The 20,653-nt window shown below is 41.5% G+C and overlaps 1 protein-coding gene across 1 annotated transcript in view; it reads right to left on the reverse strand.

The window, feature by feature from the left end:
- LOC145413260 (uncharacterized) overlaps nucleotides 1-19,962 on the reverse strand; it is an 82,916-nt gene extending 62,954 nt beyond the window's left edge. The window contains exon 1 of the mRNA XM_080282989.1: nucleotides 19,849-19,962. Within this exon, the coding sequence (XP_080139115.1) occupies nucleotides 19,849-19,924 (76 nt within the window). The 5' untranslated portion in view covers nucleotides 19,925-19,962. The remainder of the gene's footprint in view (nucleotides 1-19,848) is intronic.
- Nucleotides 19,963-20,653: the final 691 nt, after the last annotated feature.

The following is a 20,653-nucleotide window of genomic DNA, read 5'->3' on the forward strand; positions in this document are numbered from 1 at the left end:
AATACATGTACTCAAGTATAGAAAATGAAATAATGTTGTTGGTGGGTGAAAATGAAAAATGACGGGAAAAGAGATCAGATGATTTAAATGATAGGAGGAAAGAGACAAGAGGAGTGGGAGGAATAGATGAAAAAATGGTGATGATGATGACGGGAAAAGGAGAGGTGTGGAAGCCGCAGAGAAGAGAGGAGAGGAGAAGAAAGGAGATGAGAGAAGGGAAGTATATAACTCGGCAAGAAAAGTGAGGTAAAAAGAGAATAAAAGAGACAAAAGGGGGAAAACTCTTACGAAGAAGGGAGAATGAGACGTGAGAGGAAAGGAAAAGAGAAGCAGGGAGAGTTGAATAGGCTGGGACAAAAGACTGGCCAACAATGCGCCAATTAACCAGCGACCAGCAATTGCAGGCGGGCTGGTCAGAATCAAGAGGGTCGAATTAAGGCGAACCGAAGTCAATTAAGGAATGGCAATAGTTTTAATGACCTCTTCCGGCTCTTGTGAATGGTCGTTGGATGGTTAAATTATATAATCCTATCTCTCGCACCCCTGAGTATTAGCTTCTTTAGTGCTATGGTGCCTTTATTACCTTCGCAGTAAGAAACGGGGTATATGAGAGCGTCGCGTGCTTACTTTTTTTGTGTTCTTCTTACAGTGTTTTAAAATAATCATTGCCAGGCCCATACCAAGCAATCTACAACATCAATTTCCACAAAATTTATTAGCCCTCCCTGCCCCACCACCTAGCACCTTCCCACCCATCCCGCCCACCCCTCTCGAACTCTCCCACTCTTTATCTACCCCCCCTCCCTCTCCCACTCTTTATCTACCCCCCCTCCCTCTCCTCGTAGAACTTTTAAGAGTCCCCACCGCTAACGCCGTCCCTCATACAACGTCCATCATCACAGATAAGGCTCGCCCCTCCTTGCCCCAGCACAACCCTCTTCGCCCACCCTATTCTTTCTGTATTCCCTTCCTCTCCCTAAATAAAACTTTTAAAGAGAAATCTTTTTCCACTGCCATCTCCGCCCTTCATACAATGCCCGTCTTTATAGGGACCCGACACCCTCGCACTGTCCCACTACCATCTTGGACAACCCATTCCACTCCTTCCCACGCACTTCATTCATTTTTGGCTACCCCATCTTTGACGCGCACCTTACCAGTCTACCTGCAACATCTATCCTTATAGTACTAGGTTTATGCCTCACTCAACACATGCTGCTAATTACCATCATCATCCTAACACATTCCGTTAAACTTAACCAGTCCTGAGAGAACTGAACTCATATTTTTTTTAAACTAATGTATCGAGAGATCTAATTTTTGGTAGACGCCTCCTCACTCATGATCTGAAATTATCTGTACTCATCTGATGGACCTGAAGGGACCTGGAGGACCTGAAAAACCTGAATTATCATATCACAACATCTAACGAACTAACAGAGCTAATTTCTGATACACACACACCTTCACAGCCATGACATGAATCGACCTTCACTGATCTAAATGGGCCCGAGAGTCCTTATGCTGACCGAAATATTCTTGAATGGATTTACTAAGGTGTGGAGATGGGTAAGCTGGACAGGAATGACTAAAGCATATATAAGCTGACCTGACTGGATGTGACTGGACCTGAAACGACATGATTAGACCGAAGTAGATTTGATTGTCTTGGTTTGATTTGAACTGCGGCTTTAATGAACCTGACAGAACCTAACTGCTCCTGAAAGAACATAAAGTGACGCGGGTTGGTTATGAAGAACTTTAGTAGTGCAAAACGAAACTACTGCACCTTACTCGATCTACGAAAGGGACATAACTCGTAGTGAAGGAGTTAAGTACCTCATCCTAATCTTCTGAATGATCACAAGTGGCTAAATTATATCCTAATGTCCCGTTCGCTTCAATTATTAGGGATGCCGTGGACTTTTGTACTTCGTCTGCTACACTTAACTCTCTAATTTTGCCGTACTCTGAGTTTCATATTTTTCCTCCACCTCTATTCTTTTTCCTCCGCCTCTTCTCTTCTTCCTCCACATTTCTTCTCTTCTCCTCTCTCCCACCTTCCATAAAGAAAGGTCCACATGCTTTACGTTCCAGCCTTCGTAACTAGATAACTAATGGAGTCTGTGGGATAAAGAGGTTTAGGTGCATTTAGGTCGATATGTCTTATCTACGGACATTAACATTCCTGGTCATAAGAAAATTCTATCCCCATTCGGCCAGTTCAGGTACTCTCTCTCTCTCTCTCTCTCTCTCCTTGTATATCTGTGTAAATACTGAAACCCAGATCATTACACTTAGTTAAAAAACTGCAACTTCATTTAGGCATTTTACAGAACATGAAAATAAAAACAACCTAAGATGCAGGTGATGTAGTGCTGCCTACTTCTTCCTTAGCCTTAATCATTCCTCTTCTGTGCCTGCCCTTCTCTCTTCCTATTTCTCCCATCTTTCCTGTCACTTATTGCTTTTCTTTCCTTCACATGTGGCTTTACGTTGTGACAAGTCAAATGGTTTCCTGTAAGCCAAGAAACCATTTACAACGCTGGGTGGTAACCATATAACCAAACCATACGTGCTCCCTACGTGTCAACAAGTGGGTTGGTGGAGGGTTAGTGCCCCTCCCCGTAAAACAAATAACTCAGAGTTAAATGGCCACCCCTTAAGGGATTATGGCGTCTGGCAATAGATAGATAGATAGACCTTCAGTGCTAATTTTACGTAAGCAAGCGTAACTCTATATTTCACATTTATAGCATGAAAGCGGTACCATATTACGGAATTATGTACCTCAAAAGTGTGAGGGTAAACCGGAGCATCGTTTCCCAGCAAAGTACCGGTACAGCTTGCCAAGAAAGGGATATTTACATCGTTTTCCATTTTATAAAAGCCCATCACGTGTTAAGCACTCATAGAAAACATACGCAGGCAATGGATTTAGCTTTAACAGTGCTGTGAATTGTTCAGATGGAAGAAATCAGCCTATACCCCAAATCTTAATATATGGGTATAAGTCTTTCCATACGTACGCAGATACAACGAGGGTAGTTCATCATACCGATGTGTGAAGTCTCCCAAGAAATATTTTGGCGATATTACTGAGGAAGCGTGAGACAGGAAATCACTGTTACACAAATACGGGGTTAAACAAGATGGCCGATAAGACTTTTCTGGAGTGTCACTGTGATAAAGATATTAATTTCAAAACACAGGCACCTATCCAGGTACCGATGTGTTCCAGGGTTCGTGCATTTAAACCCTCCTAAGTTGTTTAAAATTATTTGCATACCTGTATTATCATATATCAGTATTATTTGTATATCTGTATTTGTATATCTGTATTATTTGCATATCTGTTTCTCTCCACTCATACATACATCAAACACTCCATAATCAAATCAGAGTGAATATGAAAACGATAAAATACGAAAAAATGATATGTTTTAGTTAACTGTTATGGAGAACTGTTCATCGTAAAAACTGGTTAGGATCCTCTATAAATAAGACCTCACATCAGTGGATAGTCTCAGCCTGTATTTTCATCTGTAACAAAGTCTCTATTTATGAAGGAACTTAATTTGCAGGATAAACACGTCTCCACAGCAATTTACTCTCAGAAGGACTCGTCTTGTTTTCCGTATTTTTTCACATTAATATTCATTTTTTCACAGCAAGACATTTCCCATAAAATTAATTATATCTCCTGGAAGTACCAAGAATAGGGGAATAAAAGAAAAAAAAACAAAGTAAAAAAGAAAAATTACGCAACCAGACTGAACGGATTAAAGAAGACCTGCAGCCGTACTTGAGCGGACAGTAGATTTTGTAACGTCACTTCGTCATCGATTTATTCTGCTTAGTACACGAAATCCATCATCAAGTATATTGCTCATGTCAACAATGTCAACAATATAATAACATAAATAATATAGAAGAATATATATATATAATGAAGTTTGAACAAAATACCATGAAGAAAGATGCAACGAAACCTAAATGTCCTGGTACAAAGAGAAAGGAGAAAGAAAGTAATGAAGTGGTCTGGTTATATGAAACACGTGGAGTAAATAATAAACACATAAATAAATAAAGAAATAAAAATAAAATAAAGGTAATATGGCCTATAGCAATAAAGTGATGAGGGTATAAGCAGAGGAGGACCAAAAATGAAACAGGGGAATGAAGAAGCACAATACATAAGGAAGGGCTGCTTGGAATGCCGGTAGAGAATGGCGGTGAGATGCAACAGAGTGGGTCTGAGGAATTTTGGTCGCCCCCACTCTGGATAAGCTTAGTATTATGCGTCGCTCTGCATACATGTTCACATGCACCAGAAATCCTCCCCTTCCATGTGAGTAGGACTGCCCATTTCTTGAAAATTACCCATCTGTTGTAGTTAGCCTCTTCAGTGTCATAGCGTATTTTTCCCCCTTTGATACATCCATGCCATTTTTTCAGCTCAGGATAGACTTTTCGAGCTGGAAGAGCTATATTTAGCTTTAATTAATCTCTTTAATTTTCAAGGCTTTTCCTAAGCTGAATTAAATCTTTTGGAAGTAGTGAAAAAATTCTAAAAATAACCAGATTGAACGGGCTACTTAATTTGGTTAATCTAAGTCATTCAGTTTCATATAAGATTTCCACCTTCATGTCACCCAGCTTCATTTGTCATCCAATTTCATCCGGCATCCCGTTTCACCTGTCATCCAGTCACTCAGTTTCACCCAGTTCGACCTAAGTCATCCAGAGTGACATAAACCATCCAGACCTTCCAAGTACGGCAGATTAGTGGGAGTGCACCAATCAATTATTTAGGTGTCTTGGTGGACGAAAGGTTGGGAAGAGGAGAAGGATGTGATTAGGAGGAAGGTCGTCAGGTTATGTAACTCTCTCTCTCTCTCTCTCTCTCTCTCTCTCTCTCTCTCTCACACACACACACACACACACACACACACACGCCGAGGGTGTTTCTTTCTCAGTCTGTCTTTCTGTCTGTCTGTCTGTCTGTGTCTATCTGTGTGTGTGTGTGTGTGTGTGTGTGTGTGTGTGTGTGTGTGTGTGTGTGTGTGTGTGTGTGTGTGTGTGTGTGTGTCTGTCTGTCTGTCTGTCTGTCTGTCTGTCTCTCTCTCTCTCTCTCTCTCTCTCTCTCTCTCTCTCTCTCATGGCACACAGCAGTCTAACCACACACATGCCAACCGTATATAAAAATCGAGGTATTATATTTTCTGTGCTCGTGTGTATGTCAGGGTCTGTAGTCGATAGAGTCAACAGGCTGCGAACAAATCCTAGTATATGAAAGGACACTCTACCAGCCCCAGTCTTAAATGTCTGCAATGGATGAATTCGAACCCAGACTCAAGGTAACGCAGATCAGATGACGAGCGCGATAACCCCTGAGCCACCGTGGTTCCATGCCATGATCTATTCTATCTATTTCTATAGCCCGACGCCCTAATCCCGCAAAGGGTGGCCGCAGACAAAACGCCTCCAAGTCGCTCTGTCACCCACCATTTGACTACCCTCCCCCCAACTCACCCCCCCCTCCCTCATATACCTCTCAACTCCATCCCTCCACCTCATCCTCGGTCTACCTCTTCCTCTCCCTCCCTCCACCTCACCTACATACACCCTCTTAGTCAGTCTTTCATTCTCCATTCTCTTCACATGTCCAAACCACCTCAGTGTGTTTCTCCTAATCTTCTCAACCACATCCACATCCACCCCACATCGTTCCTTCACTTCTTCATTCGTCAACCTGTCCCTCCACGTCACTCCACATGCTCCTCTCAAGTAACTCATTTCCACTGCTCTCACTCTTGACTTGTTCCCCTCTTGCAAGGTCCATGCCTCGCTTCCATACGTCAGGGTAGGGATCACAATACTATCATGCAGTGACTTCTAAACTTCCATACTCACCTCCCTATTTCTCATCACTGCTTTCGGTGTACCGACCTTCCTTCCCTGCTGTACCCTTTCAACGCACTTCATCCCCCAAAGTTCCATCCTTACTCATCACACTACCCAAGTACTTGAATACACTCACATTCTCCATATCCTCACCATCCAACCTCACTGCACACTCTGTGACTTCATTCCTCTCAAACACCATAACTTTACTTTTGTTTACATTAACTTTCAGATTCCTCCTCCTACACACTGTCCCAAATTCATTCACCAAACCTTGCAACTCCCATTCATCTTCACTCAACAATACTGTATCATCAGCACACAGCAACACCGGAAGCTTCCAAATCTCACCCTCATTCATTAGGTCCACCCCCACATCCACTGCCCTACCCTGCACCTCCTTTACAACCCCATCCATGTATATATTAAACAGCCATGGAGACATCACACAACCCTGTTTCAGTCCCACATTGAGATCAATGAACTCACTCAGCTCACCATCCACTCGCACCGTAACCCTAGCTCCCTCGTACATACTCTTCACAGCACTCACTATCGACAAAACGTTCCAACGTACTTAGGGGAGTATTTTAAGTGACATGGAAGAGTTCGTAGCACCTGTTTTTTAACGATTTATTCAGCCTATTTCACCTTAGCATTCACTTTTGTTATATAATATCGATATACATTTAGTTCACGGCAGTATCATAACAGAATACTGAGCTGTAATGTGTAGACTTAACCGCTAGGAAAGGGGCATTACGAAATCTCCAAGGCCATTACACTGCGACACTAACACTTGGTTACAAAGGTGGGGAAAAAAAAATCAAAAGATAACAGTTTCGTTTCCCGGGAGCTGATAGGCAGTGGCAGAACTAGTTCCAAGCTTCGGTGCACGTACAGTTAGGCACACAAGTTCACATTTATGACATGTCCTTCACTTTTCTCCCTAATGCATCATATTAAACATGAACATTAACGAATAAAAAAGACAGAGGGTATCAAGTCAATATCAGGTTAAGAATATTACCCAGGCAAGGAAAATGAGATGAAGAGGTGAAATACAAGGTGAGATTTTGTCCACAGCTGCACAGTACACTAGCTGATGTTGAATATGAGGAAACTTTTTATAAGTGCACACATACAGCAAAAAGAGCTTAGGCTTGATATGATTATTTCTTGTAGTGCAAGAGCCTGAATCACAGACTCTGGGTAAGGTGTACACAGTCAAGCTGTACTGCATTAATGGAAAGAGGAACGTCTACCAATACAACAGGCACCCAGTTTAGGCGAACCTAATAATTTGGGGTGTCATTGGTATAGACAATGAGCCGCGTACGCCCCCATTAACCTCTTCATCGCGGGAACGGGTTATTTATTATCGGCCGCCTTATGAGGCGGAGCGTTTGCGGTTTTGCCTTTAGCTGTGTGTGTGTGTGTGTGTGTGTGTGTGTGTGTGTGTGTGTGTGTGTGTGTGTGTGTGTGTTCCAATTATATCTCATGAACGGCTTGAACTATCAAGATATTGCCAAAATCTTGGCCCAATTCGAAAATGGGCACTCGGGGTCAACGTCAAGGTCATCAAAACGGCTGCCAAAGGTCAAGTAGTTTTTATCACCTGTCTTTAGCTCCATTACATCTCATGAACGGCTAGAGCTATCAACATAAAATCTTCAGGGTATCAAGATATGGCCAAAATCTTGGACCTGGCCAACAGCATGTTCTGGCAGGCGATTAGCATTCGGCTCCCGAATGCTTTTCTTTCATTTTATTCATGCTATCTGCAGACGTCAGTATGTTGCTCTAAAAGTTTTCGAACTGCATTATAAAGATCCCAAACTGAATTAAACCGTCTGACGGTAGTAGTAATAAAATAATGACATCCTCAGTCTGAAGGGGTTTAGCTACTGCCATACTACGATTCAGCAGTGCTACGAAGTAAGTACTGTCCGTTTAGGGGTCATGCATACACGTTTACAATCATTTTCCTGTCGTAACTATGATATGTTTTCGCCGTTAAAAAAAAAAAAAAGTTTATAGAATTTTCCAGTGACTTGTTCTTTTTTAGAAAAAAAAAAAAAAGGTATTCTACGAGTGGATTTATTTATTTATTTATTTATTCTTTTAGTAGAGAGCGTAAAACTTTCTGACCCTTGTTCTTTCTGTAAATCAAAGTCTGAGTGGCCAATGGAGTTGATCGTAGATGTGCTGAAGAACTGCACCCCAGACAGGCGCCTGTGAGGTTGATGGTCAGTCAGGTTCAAATGGCGTCGCTTTGTTAGCTTTATTTAGCCCACCAAACGGGTAAATTAACTAGATAGTGGAGGAGATTATAAAGCTATGAGGGGAAAAAATTGTAGAGTATCGATGGTACGTAATGAGGCTGGTGTGCTCATTTCCCCTGATAATGATGAGGCAGGCAGCGGCGGTAATGAGGGAGGGGAACAGGTTCCTACACTGGAGCACCGCAACCAAAACAAGCTGAGATAACATCTGCGAGATGTGCTGATATTTGGTAACCTACGAAAGTGAAGATAATATACCGGTCCTTTATGATGGTAGTTTAGTCTCATGATAAATACTCTAGTCGATAACGCTACTCTGTAAAATAGTGCACACATCTGTTCAATCATCACTCATGTCCCCGTCTCACCTCTCAGCCCAAAACCGATCCACACAACAATGCGTTTCACAAATCTTTGCCGTCGACGGCCTGTCAGTAAAAGACGTGCAACCTTTGTCATGTTCATCTCCACACACAGGCTACTGGTATCAAATCCATCTGTTTCTCGCCTTCGTCATTAACACCCTCAGACCCCCCCCCCTCCCCTTCTCTCTCTCTCTCTCTCTCTCTCTCTCTCTCTCTCAATCCAGTATTGATAATGAACGACAAACTCAAACATCCAAGTACTCTCACACACGCATCAGTACCATCAGATCAACTCTTCACAGAATTCAGCAATATTCTTCCCTCAACAAACATAGGTAACGCCCTCCATACTTCCTCAGTGTTTACTCTGTCATACGCTTAAGCCATTTCATGCCCATAAATGCCACATAGCAATCCTTTTTCATACGCAATCTCCACTGCCTTCCCTCCTTTACTGTAAATATCTGTTGATCTTTACGTCCACTATCGGTATACTAGTCCATAAACCACCATGTCCATCACTCACATTCTTGCCTATTCTAACGCCAGTCTTACCGTAACTCTATTTTTCCTTTTTTATTATTGGTCTTCTCCCATGTACTATACCATTTATAAACCGTATTTCACGTAACTGCACTCACCTCCATCTATGTTTTATACAAGGGCACACTCACAGGCATCTTCCACTCCACTGGTATACTGTAATTCCATTCACCCAGGGCATTTAGACTCGCTTCCAACAAAGTTTATTACGCACTCTACACTACATGTAATTTTCACATACAGTAATCTTATCATCGCTTGTTGCCGTCTCATTCTTTAACCCCTTATATCCGATGACGTATTTTAAATGTTTTTCTTGCTATATTCAGACAATTTTATTTAGATTACGAGAGAGCTTTTGATTGTAGGGGGTTAGATATAGCCTTCAAATGTCTCTTCATAAAAACACTCCTCTGAATTGTAAAAAATCGTCTGGATAAAACAATAACAAAATAAAGAAATACCGGTACGTAATCTTATTGAGGGGGTTAAACTTGTCAGAGCATTCGTCACTTTTGCCATCGATATATTCACGTCTCTTGATTCCTTTCTTGTACCCCACCTAACCAAGTCCTGTTTACCCTACCACCTCTCAGATCCCTTCATTGTTATTCATTTTTTTCAGAGTAGTTTTCATTCTGTTTCCTATTGCATTTAAAACTGTCATCATTCTTTCATTGCATCCCGAAGTTACAGTGCCCAGTCCTCTCTACATTCATTCTTACATTCTCGGATCTTTCCAAACCAGTTTCTCGAGAGTTTGCATTCGCCTATCTTTCCATATATTCATATAAGCTACTTTCTTCGTTCTCTTTACTCATCTTACACAGTTCGTGCTCACAACATATTCTTTTTTTCTTTCATCTGAATTACTTTCTTCCATTCGCTGCTTCCTTTTTCGTTCACAGCTCTTTCTATTAAATTAGTTGATACTCGTGGCCTTGCAATACCACACAGGCATTTAGCATTCTTGACATCTCTTCATGTAAAAAGAATAATATTGGAACTAGGCTTATTGGTAGGGCTAATAGGCTTAAAACAACGAACCTATGAGACTCAGCTATACCTCAATATTTAAACCCATGAAGTTATAACATTTTGTTTACACGTAATGAGTGCCATGAGTATATTTACACCAGTCTCGTACTTTATATACTGTGAAAATAATGCTTCCTGTCCCCTGGCGATGACCTCTGAACTACCTGGTAAATATCTACATGTGAACAACGGTATACCTTGACATTCCTCCTGCAACACCCACTGCAAGGTTTTCAGAATATTCGTACAATGCGATAACGTTAGTTGATGAGCAATAATGTCTTTTGTTAATTTGTTTTTGTAAGAACCTGATAATTGCATTTATCTTAGAAGACCCCTCGTAAAGAAAGGGTTGGAAAATCGCCGTTAATCCCTTCAGATCTAAGAAATTATTGATAATTATTATTATTATTATTACTATTATTATTATTATTATTATTATTATTATTTCCTGCCTCTATCTGCCTCTGTATGGTTCTATTAGACTTAGGGAAGACCTTTTGAAGTGAAGATGTTAATGAATTCCATAAGTAATCCCTCCAGTTCCAAAAATCTCTACAAAGGTGAAAAAAAATCGTCAGGTAGCAGAAAGGATAAAATAAAATTAAATGTAGGTTATCGTACTGAAGGGCTGAGGCCAGTGTTGCCCAAGGTTATCAGTCCCATATATGGTATGTGTTATCCGTAGAGTTTTCATTGTCTCGCTCATCTTAGGAACAGTCTCTCTCTCTCTCTCTCTCTCTCTCTCTCTCTAGTGTGTGTGTGTGTGTGTGTGTGTGTGTGTGCGTGCGCGAAAGACTGAAAGGAAGAAGGAAAACGGAAGCACTCTTACACATAATCAGGCTTAAGTGAATTAGGTTTAATCTCCGTAAATTAAAATCTGGCCAAAGAAGCCTCAGCCTCATTAAACTTTGCAACCCACCACCATAACCTATTTGGGGCCCAAGCGAGGGTACACACACACACACACACACACACACACACACACACACACACACACACACACACACACACACACACACACAGCTGGAAATGAGAGGGGGGAGTGGATAATGAGACACGATCAAATGATAATAATGGTATATGATTAGATCGAGTAAATTTCATAACTAAAAAAATACGAAATGATTATCCCCCCCCCCTCTCTCTCTCTCTCTCAACCTGTAGCCCATCTTCTTTCGCTATGAGAGTGGGATGGGAATTTAGAAGCGTTGAAACTGATACTGAAACTGAAACACAGAGTACCACGTAACATCTCATTAAAACACTCCCACACGCTAAACGTAATAACAAAAATGGGAGAAATGGAGTTCCCCCGAGCTAAGCCCTGTATTGGACTATATAGCCCCGCTAGGGTTACAGGAGCGAGCTACCACTCCCGGCACGGCAGCCCGGGCGAGGCTCGAACTCGCAATCCCCCGATTACGAGTCCAGCGCGCTACCACTGTGCTACCGCGCCCCCCTAAACGTAATAACAGCTTCATTAACAATACTAACGAACACTAACACTAATTTCAGACGGGCACGAATTTCAAATACACCTTCACGACACCTTCATCTCTAATCACTTCCTCTCATTACATAAACCTCCGAATATTGTCAGACTCACAATGAATTGGCTAGAAGGCGCATATAGTCTATTATCAACGCAAAATTAGTGGTGTAATCACTAATTTATTCAGTGCTCTGAAACACTTCGGGCTACGGAACGAATCAATGACAGAAGGTTACCAAAAAGCAGTTTACATGCTAAAGTTGTGCGAGGCAAAAGTTTGCTGCCATTAACATTAGCTACAAACGTAGAAGAAAGAAGTGCGATGATTGGACATACGGTACTTAGACCATAAGTATACACTACCAGCACCAGGAAGCAAGAGGTCTCCCAGCCAAGGACTGCATGAACAAGCATGGCACATCGTTAGGAGCACTTCAGTATGTTATGCCGCTCATCCTTGCAGTTATACGGTGCGCCACAAACCCACCACATACTAAAAAAATATCTCGACTCAGAATGTCTTGATAAAATCTTCTAGGTCGACCACATTTCTGCAACAAGACCATACAGTATGTTCCATATGATAGGTCCATTATATTACAGCTAATAGATGACCGAAGTTACAAATTATGAACATGCTCATCCAGATTTTTCTGCTCTGTCAAAACATCAGTACTACTCGGGTATAATTCATAGTTAAAGTCTGACTCGATTATATTGCCACAAGATTCACTACGTACCGGGTGTTTAGTAGGCAATGACAAAAGCTCAGAAGCACAAACTAGAATATCTAAGTGTTGTCCCTTCCAACAAATGGCTGAACCAGGCACTTGGTTTAGTTCTCATCTTAGAGAAATGCATACATATGAACTTCACCTTCATTAGCTAGGTGAACAGATCGTTGGAAAGAGCCTAAATGCTCACCATTAGATTTGAAACACATCACCAGTCTCTCGGTCAGAACAGACTGGTGAGCGGATGTGCTGCCGCTGGTGTTGATTATTACTGCTGTTATAATACGGCAATTTCCTGTTGATGTTTAATTAACAAGATGAGTTGTAAATACGGTATGCTGGGTATGTATATTTTCTGGTCTATTATATCCCACTACGTTGCATACGAACATCCTGGTTAACCCCATGAGTATGATGAATTGTGATTGTTAGTGCTGCCGCCAGTGATATTACATAGCATAGCAGACACTCATATCAGCGAAAGGGTTAAATATAAACTCCATTAACCCCATTAGAATGATGTCTAATCCCTGTCACCCCTCCCCATACCAGTCCCTCTCACTCATCAGTCCTTCCTCCAATCCCTCCAAATAAACTGAATGTTGTTTACCTACACAAAAGACTTAAAGACGATAAGAATTTTACGGGTGTACCGAGAGGTGATAGTGATTTTTTTTTTTTTAATCATAAATTACAATAACTAGGATCACATCATTTTATTTTTCTCATATCTTTCGAATAAAATTTTCTATGTGCCAGCTTCCTAGTCATGGTATTTTTTTATTTTATTTTTTCCTTTATTTTTAACTGTCATTATTGTGTTGCTGGGTGTGGTACCAAGAGGACAGCCATTTTCTCTTCTTATTCTCAAACTAACAGATTATACTTTAAGTGTAATTATGAAATTTTTAATCCACTCATCAATCAAACCATTACCCAGTCCGATTAAGCACCATTAGGAGCGTAGTGGCACGGGGCTAGGTTACTTGATTCCGACATTTAAGACAAGCAAGACCAGTCGCCCTGCCCCGAGTGGCATTCTGTAAGCAATAAAGCTCAACCATCCCTCGGATGTAAACATTAATGGGTCATGCTCGATTGGAGCTCCTTAACCCACCAGACTACTAAGCGTCCCTTTAGTTCTATTACTACAACCCAAGGTAGTAAATGACTTCTTGGTCTACAGGAAATCATTTGGATTGTAACTCAGTGCAGAATCACCTGAAGGTACCACTACGCCGAGTGAGTGGATGGTGGGCGCTCCTTCCTACCACGTTTCCAACCGACAGAATGAAACTATGCTTACTGTGTGGACATAATTTTCCATCTCAGCAATTAAAAGCTCTGTGAAACCAAAACACATATGCCTAAGGGTAACTACTTTTGTCCCGGCAGATTATTATGGGCCAAATGCTTCCTGTTAGGCTGCCTGTATTACCTAGGATATTTAGATCTGCAATCCCACTTAACCACCCTATCTATCCATACCCTATCTACCCCACCTAATCCCAAGTAAGCTCTAATATTCAAAACAAATCGCTAAGGATGAGGTACCAAGAAGAAGCCTCCAAAGCTCACGAGTACAACTCCCATACTCCAATCTCTGCCACCCATCCACCCCAGTCCCTACCTGAAGGCGGGGTCAACGAGGGAGGACCACTTCAGTAAGGTCGACCTCCAAGGGGCCTCGAGCACCTCCTTCACGCTATTACCACCCATTGTTCCCCACGCACCTTTTGTTCCGCCCTCTGTTCACCGCCTACTCGTGTTATTGATCCACTTCTTCGTGTTCCTCCTTCCGTGATGTTTGGTGGGTGTAATGTTCATTTCTGGTTACGAATTGTGTTATGTCCTGCTTATGTGGTGTTATGTGTTACCTTGTTCTTCATGTGTTCTTCCCCCTGTTCATTGTTTTCTCGTGTTATTGCTCTACAGTTCTTCCTTCTTTGTCCATGGCATTGCTGGGTAGCTATTGTTCTTTTCTGGTTGTTTATTGTGTGTGTGTGTGTGTGTGTGTAATTCACCGGGTCGGTCAGGATCACTTGATGGTCGTGATCGTCAGCTTTTACCCTCCCGGAAGGGAGCCGACAGCTCATATAGTCCGATCTAAGGGCAAGGCTGTGACCTTCACACACCCACACACCCGTCCCCTTGCTCAAGGGGGACAGTAACCACCCACTTCGTCAGTGAAACTTTTCGCAACCTGAGCGAGGCGCGAACTCCCGTCTACCAGATGGCAAGCGAGAACGTTACCACTGCACCAGCGAGCGGTGTGTGTGTGTGTGTGTGTGTGTGTGTGTGTGTGTGTGTGTGTGTGTGTGTGTGTGTGTGTGTGTGTGTGTGTGTGTGTTTTACCCATGTCTGTTTGCTTGCAAGAAAAATAAAAACATGAGAATTAATGAAACGCACATGCCACTAGTTTTACATGTAACTCATTATTATTATTATTATTATTATTATTATTATTATTATGGTTAATTATTTTGAGTGATGATTTCCAGGCCACTCCGAACACAGCAATTTCTTGAACCCCTTGGCTGAGATATACAAATTTTCTATATTCATTATTTTTTTTCTTTTTTGGTTCGGAAAAGCCTGCACTGGCAGAGGGAAATCGTATGTCTGTTTTGATGATGTTTTGGGGCAGATTAAAAAAAAAAAAATCCAGGTAACGCACTATGGCAGCAAGAGTTCCTTCCAAACAACAACTACAACAACATCAATAATAATAATAATAATAATAATAATAATAATAATAATAATGATGATGATGATGATGATAACCCACAGAACGCAATGACGTATTTTCAATTTTATTTTTGCTGCAAGATTATTTTACCCTGATTTGGAAAGACGTTTGGCAAATGGAAAAGTTAGATTTATACATTCTTCTTCCACCCCAGCCTGTCCGAAGTTGAATGAAATCGCCGGGTGGCAGGAAAAATACTCAGGTAACGAAAAGGGTCACCGAACTGATGGGGTTAACAGCAAATAAAGATAATAAATGTGTGGGGTGTGTTGGGAATATTTACGTGCAGAATGTGATGATAATTTTTGCGTTATAGGCGGTGGCTCAATCGGTAGAGAGGTGGCCTGCAGTCCTAACGGACCCAGGTTCGAATCCCGGCTGGGGCAGGGAACAGTTTAAGGATTTGAATTTCATTAAATCAGGCTTTACTGATCTACCAGAAGACCCGCCGACATGTCATAAAAATACCCCCGCTAATACCAATACACCAGTCCTGTATGAGACAGCCCTAGCATGTATTCAATATGGACGGTGGGTGTTAGCGCCGTAGTGGTGACATGTAGAGGTGTATGGTATGTAGGAGGACTGCTGGGCCTTGATAGCAGGCTGTGAAGCCTATGTTCAGAGTCGGATACATTAAAAAAAAAAAAAAAAAAAAAAAAAAAATCCCCACGTTGCACAAGAACTCATGACAAAAATGTTCATTTATCGGCCACTTGCGTCAGAAGTGACAAATTAAAATATCATTATGAAGCTCATTGCATTTTGAAGAGAAAAGAAGTTGATTCCCGTTCATCATTCCCCTCATATCGCAAATGGAATAATTATGGTACGAAGATTTTTTTTATATTGCAGATATTATCAGTCTTTTGAAAATAATATCAAACCTATTAATAAAAAAGGTTTCACTGCAACTCCATGTTTCTCCGTATGTAAACATTGCTGTACAGAGCATCATTTCATACTAGGGGCAGTTTTGAGCAAGTGTGCAAGTTTTGTTAGATATGATAGACGGAGATAGATAGATAGACAGATATAGATAGATAGACAGATAGATAGATACAGATATATATATATATATATATATAGATAGATAGATAGATAGATAGATAGATATAGATATACACATTTTACGCTTGACACAATGTTTTAATTTTCAAATTAAGATTACCGATACGAGGCGTGAAAGACCAAGCTGATGAGGCCTCGATCTGGCAAACCACTGTGTGAATAAGTGGGGTATTTTTTCGCAGTGTCCGACTCTGGGCACACTTGAGATCCCATTTCCTAAGACTCGGCAGTCCTCAACCTGTCTCCTAAGGCTAAGCAGTCCTCCTACCTACCACACTTCACATGCTACCGCTGAGGAATTATGTCCCACCGTTAATACTGAATAAATACAAAGGTTGTCTCATTCAGAGTGCTTATTATGAAATGTCGAATACCAGTAAAGCCGGTTCTAATGAAATTACATTAATTATTCAGTTCCCTCTCCAGTCTGGGACTGCATTTTAGTCTACTCGGACAGTAGCCAACTTCTTCAAACACTAGAGAAAGCCAGAGAAATGAAGGAAAAATGTGGTTGAAATATGTATGGAGCTGCACATGAAAAGAGCTAGTAGTAGTGGTAGTCGTAGCCCTAAGCCCATCTGAAACGTGAACCGGGTTTACTGCAGGATAAGCTGCCCGCTTGCGCTACACCGTTCTCTTTTTAGTGGCAGGGAAGGAGTTGTGGGACATTTGTATACCTGGCATTAGACCTGCATGGTTATATCGGTGCTACCACATGAAGGCGTCCCTCTCCACCACCATGGCAACGACTGCACCTCTAATTTAACTTGCAGTCGACGGGATTAACTTTTTCGTTTCCCTCAGTCACATTTTTGGGTGGATCGTTTTGGCCTGTGAGGTGGAACTGGATATGAGAATTTTGAAGGTGTGCCCAATGAGTGTAAGGATACGTGGTCCGTTTCACAGGGTACGCTCTTGGTAGGCCTCCCAATTTCTTACTCTCCTATTCCAGTTTCTTGCTCCTTACCATCACAGGTATTATTGAGCAAAAGGGATGGGATGATGATGATGATGATCCTTACCATCACGTGTATTACTGAGAAACAGGGTTGGGATGATGATGATGATGATGATGATGATGATGATGAAGACTAGGACGAAGACGAAGACGACGACGACGACTACGCTGATGATGAAGATATTCGTGTTTGTTTTCCTTTTTCTTTTTTATATAACGCTGTTGTGAAGATGGACGTTGTAGTTCTGAAGGTCCATTTTTTTCCAACATCGAGAATAAAACGAAGCTAACCTGCATTGCTTCATTTCTTTTCAAACACTTTGTGAGTTGTGACGCAGGTGAGACATCAGAAATTAGTTAGGCTTAATTTGGTGACTACCCTCCTCCATAAAAACTCGCGTGGTGAAGATATCGTGACCATCTCGCCCACAGTGCCCCCTTTATGGAGTCAGAAAAAAAAAAAAGTCTGGATTCACAAACCAACTTTCGATCAATTTCATCCTGTAACTCAAATTTATTTTTGGAGGAAAAACAAGAGGCATTGGAAGTTTCATTGTCCATCCTGCAGCATCAAATCTTGGATACAAGATCATTTTCCTTCCGTATTCAAGATCATTTCTGAAGGAAGGTCAGAATCTCAAGGTACGGTAGTGAATTCATTTTAAATTTGCTTCTTAACTCGCCCCCGATTTTCTCACATCATACGTTACCAAATCTGGTTACAAATGGATTTCTCATACCCAAGAACGCAGTAGTCAAGCCGTGTTCCTGATACAACGATCCACATAATGCACGAGTTGGAGAACATATATTTTCAAACACTAATTCCTGAAGAGCATATCTTGGTAGTATGATGAAAAATTTTATCCAAAATATGATCCTGAAATTTATTCAGGCTAGCAACGGCACTGACGGAGCACGACCACTCTCTGAGCTGGAAATAAATCCTGACCTTTTCGCTCAAAATATAAAAATTAGACAGACGGTAGCCACCGGTACTATATACCGATGGAGAATTTTGAAGTATGGGGTACGTAATGCGTTTGTCGATGACGAGAGTGGAAGTATAGTACTATATAATAATCTAAGCTACCGGATGTATATGAATGAGGCTGGCTGTCAATACACTCTGCAGAGGATTTGTGTGTGTGTGTGTGTGTGTGTGTGTGTGTGTGTGTGTGTGTGTGTGTGTGTGTGTGTGTGTGTGTGTGTGTGTGTGTGTGTGTGTTTGTAAGTAGCTTTTTTCCGAAGTTTTGTTCTTGTGTTCCTTTTCATATTCACATTATGTATTGCTTTCCCAAGACCCAAACACTGAAGTGAATAAAGTTATTATGAACACAGAGATGGGTACAATGATGGAAACAAAGATAATGATGGAAACCCAGAGGGAATGAGGGGGTGGAGACAAGGAGACAATGACGGGGGCACGGACTGATAGGATGGAGATGAGAATGATGCTGAAGCCGATGGGGAGAACGATTTGTTTGCGTCAGTACACTATCACAGTGAACTGCAATGATTAGACATAACTCCCTGAACACTCTTCAGTTTACGCAAACAGATTGTTTACCTAGCATTAAAGCAGACTCTACAGTCATCAAATATTGGGTTGGCTAACATAGCTGTATCCATTCTGAAAGCCTGCAAGATTTCCGTTGTCTTCTGGAAATTCTCGTCCTTTCGCAGGCTATGTAAATGAAGAACGTGGCTTGAGTTGGTCTTGGCCTTTTCAGACTAAAGCAGACAATTTCAGCAGACAACTTTACCAAGCCACACTGTTCCAGACTTGCGTATACAGAACCACTTACCTATGTGACGAGGAATAACAAGTACGAGAAACACTGCCCTCCGTGAATCGTACTGTACCATGCATTTTACGGATTATCATCATCGCTTATATTACATGACATCTAGAGTAAACTTAATGTACTACAGGTATTCTAATTTTCCCTAACTTAACCAAATCGACTCTTCATCAGCGTTCTAGCCAATGATTCTGAATCACCACAGTGATTACTTACTGTAACCTAAACACGAATTTCCATGATTATTTTCATCATCCATTCCTCTCTTGCCGTTGGTACCGTAGGGACCCGGGGCTAGCCTCCTCAGTACCGACATTTAAGGTGAGGGTTAACAGCTTCGCTTGTCCTGAATGACATTTTGTGCGCAATAAACTCCAAGCAACCCTCGGATGTAAAACCTTACGGGCCCAATCCGGTTGGGGCATCTTAACCCACTAGACCATTATATAGTTATATGGTTACCAACCAGTGAAAGCAAATGGCTTACTGGGTTAGTTAACCATTTGGCTTGTCACTCAGTGAAGAATCACCTGAAGGCAGCAACCACAAGAGCGGATGATAAGCGCCCCCCCGTACCGTTTACAATATATTACAACTAAAAGCCAACTCCATTCTAAGCGTTCCGCATCCAGGTATGAGAAGAACACACCTGGATTCACTGGAGCTCATTTGGTTACTACACGCATTGAATTCAAAACGGAAATATTTTCCACACATATAGCTTACGTTGTCGCTATCATCATTAATGTAATTACTCGGGTCACTACGTTTGTGATGAGGAAAGGAAAAAAAATACTGGTTAATATATGGCACAGATGACTGTTATTAATTACAATTATTTCAGATGCTAAAAACAACAAGCTCACTCATTGTAAGCTACTGTTCCTTTATAATTTACCTCTTTGCTTGGAGGCCTTCCCAGCCACTATGGTAGTCCCCAGGAGGAGGAAGAGGAAGAGGAGTGAGGGAGGCATGGAGGGCGTATTTACCTCCCCCCTCCACAATATTACACACTCACTCACAAACACAGAATCCTTTTCACAATCTTTTTAAAGTCTTCTGATACAACACTGAATAATATTCCTCTTGATTTCACAGTTTCAACTTTCTTACAACGTTTGTTTTTTTGTTCAAACACGTGGCGATTCTATCATTAACCAAAAACATGTCAGTAGTTATTGAAACCATGTCAGTCTTTAATCACAGTCTGCGAGTGAATAATGGAATTTACTAAAAACTGGAAGTATGTGCACGGCGAGAATCTTCGTTCACTTCCAGGCGCGCGTGGCAGGAAAGGAGGGGGCAAAACCCAGCGACCTCCCACCTCCACGTTCATCGCAATACTGAATTCACCCAGTCTTCTGGGCTGGGCCCTTCTCACTCTGGTCCCAGCCTCTCTCCAGCCTCCAGCACCCAGCCTCACCCGCTCCTCTTCTCATCTCATATTGCTGCGTCATTCTTTTAAAATAACCCTTATTTTCCATTCGGTAAAGCTAAATCATGTGTGTGAAATTGGAAAATGAAAACATAATTGTTGATACGGCAGAACAGAATGTATGACAAATAAGCAGGATTTAAAAAATTAACAGCAAAGAGAGCGGATCTGTGATTTTATTCCTGAAACAAACCATCACGGACGAAAATATGAAGCTGATGTCCGTTGAGTGAGGATAGCTATTTCAAGGGAACATTCGAAAATGTGT

This window comes from Coenobita brevimanus, chromosome 95 (genome assembly GCF_032717465.1).
Source record: "Coenobita brevimanus isolate Jiangsu-jjx chromosome 95, ASM3271746v2, whole genome shotgun sequence".
Taxonomy (NCBI): Eukaryota; Metazoa; Arthropoda; class Malacostraca; order Decapoda; family Coenobitidae; genus Coenobita; species Coenobita brevimanus.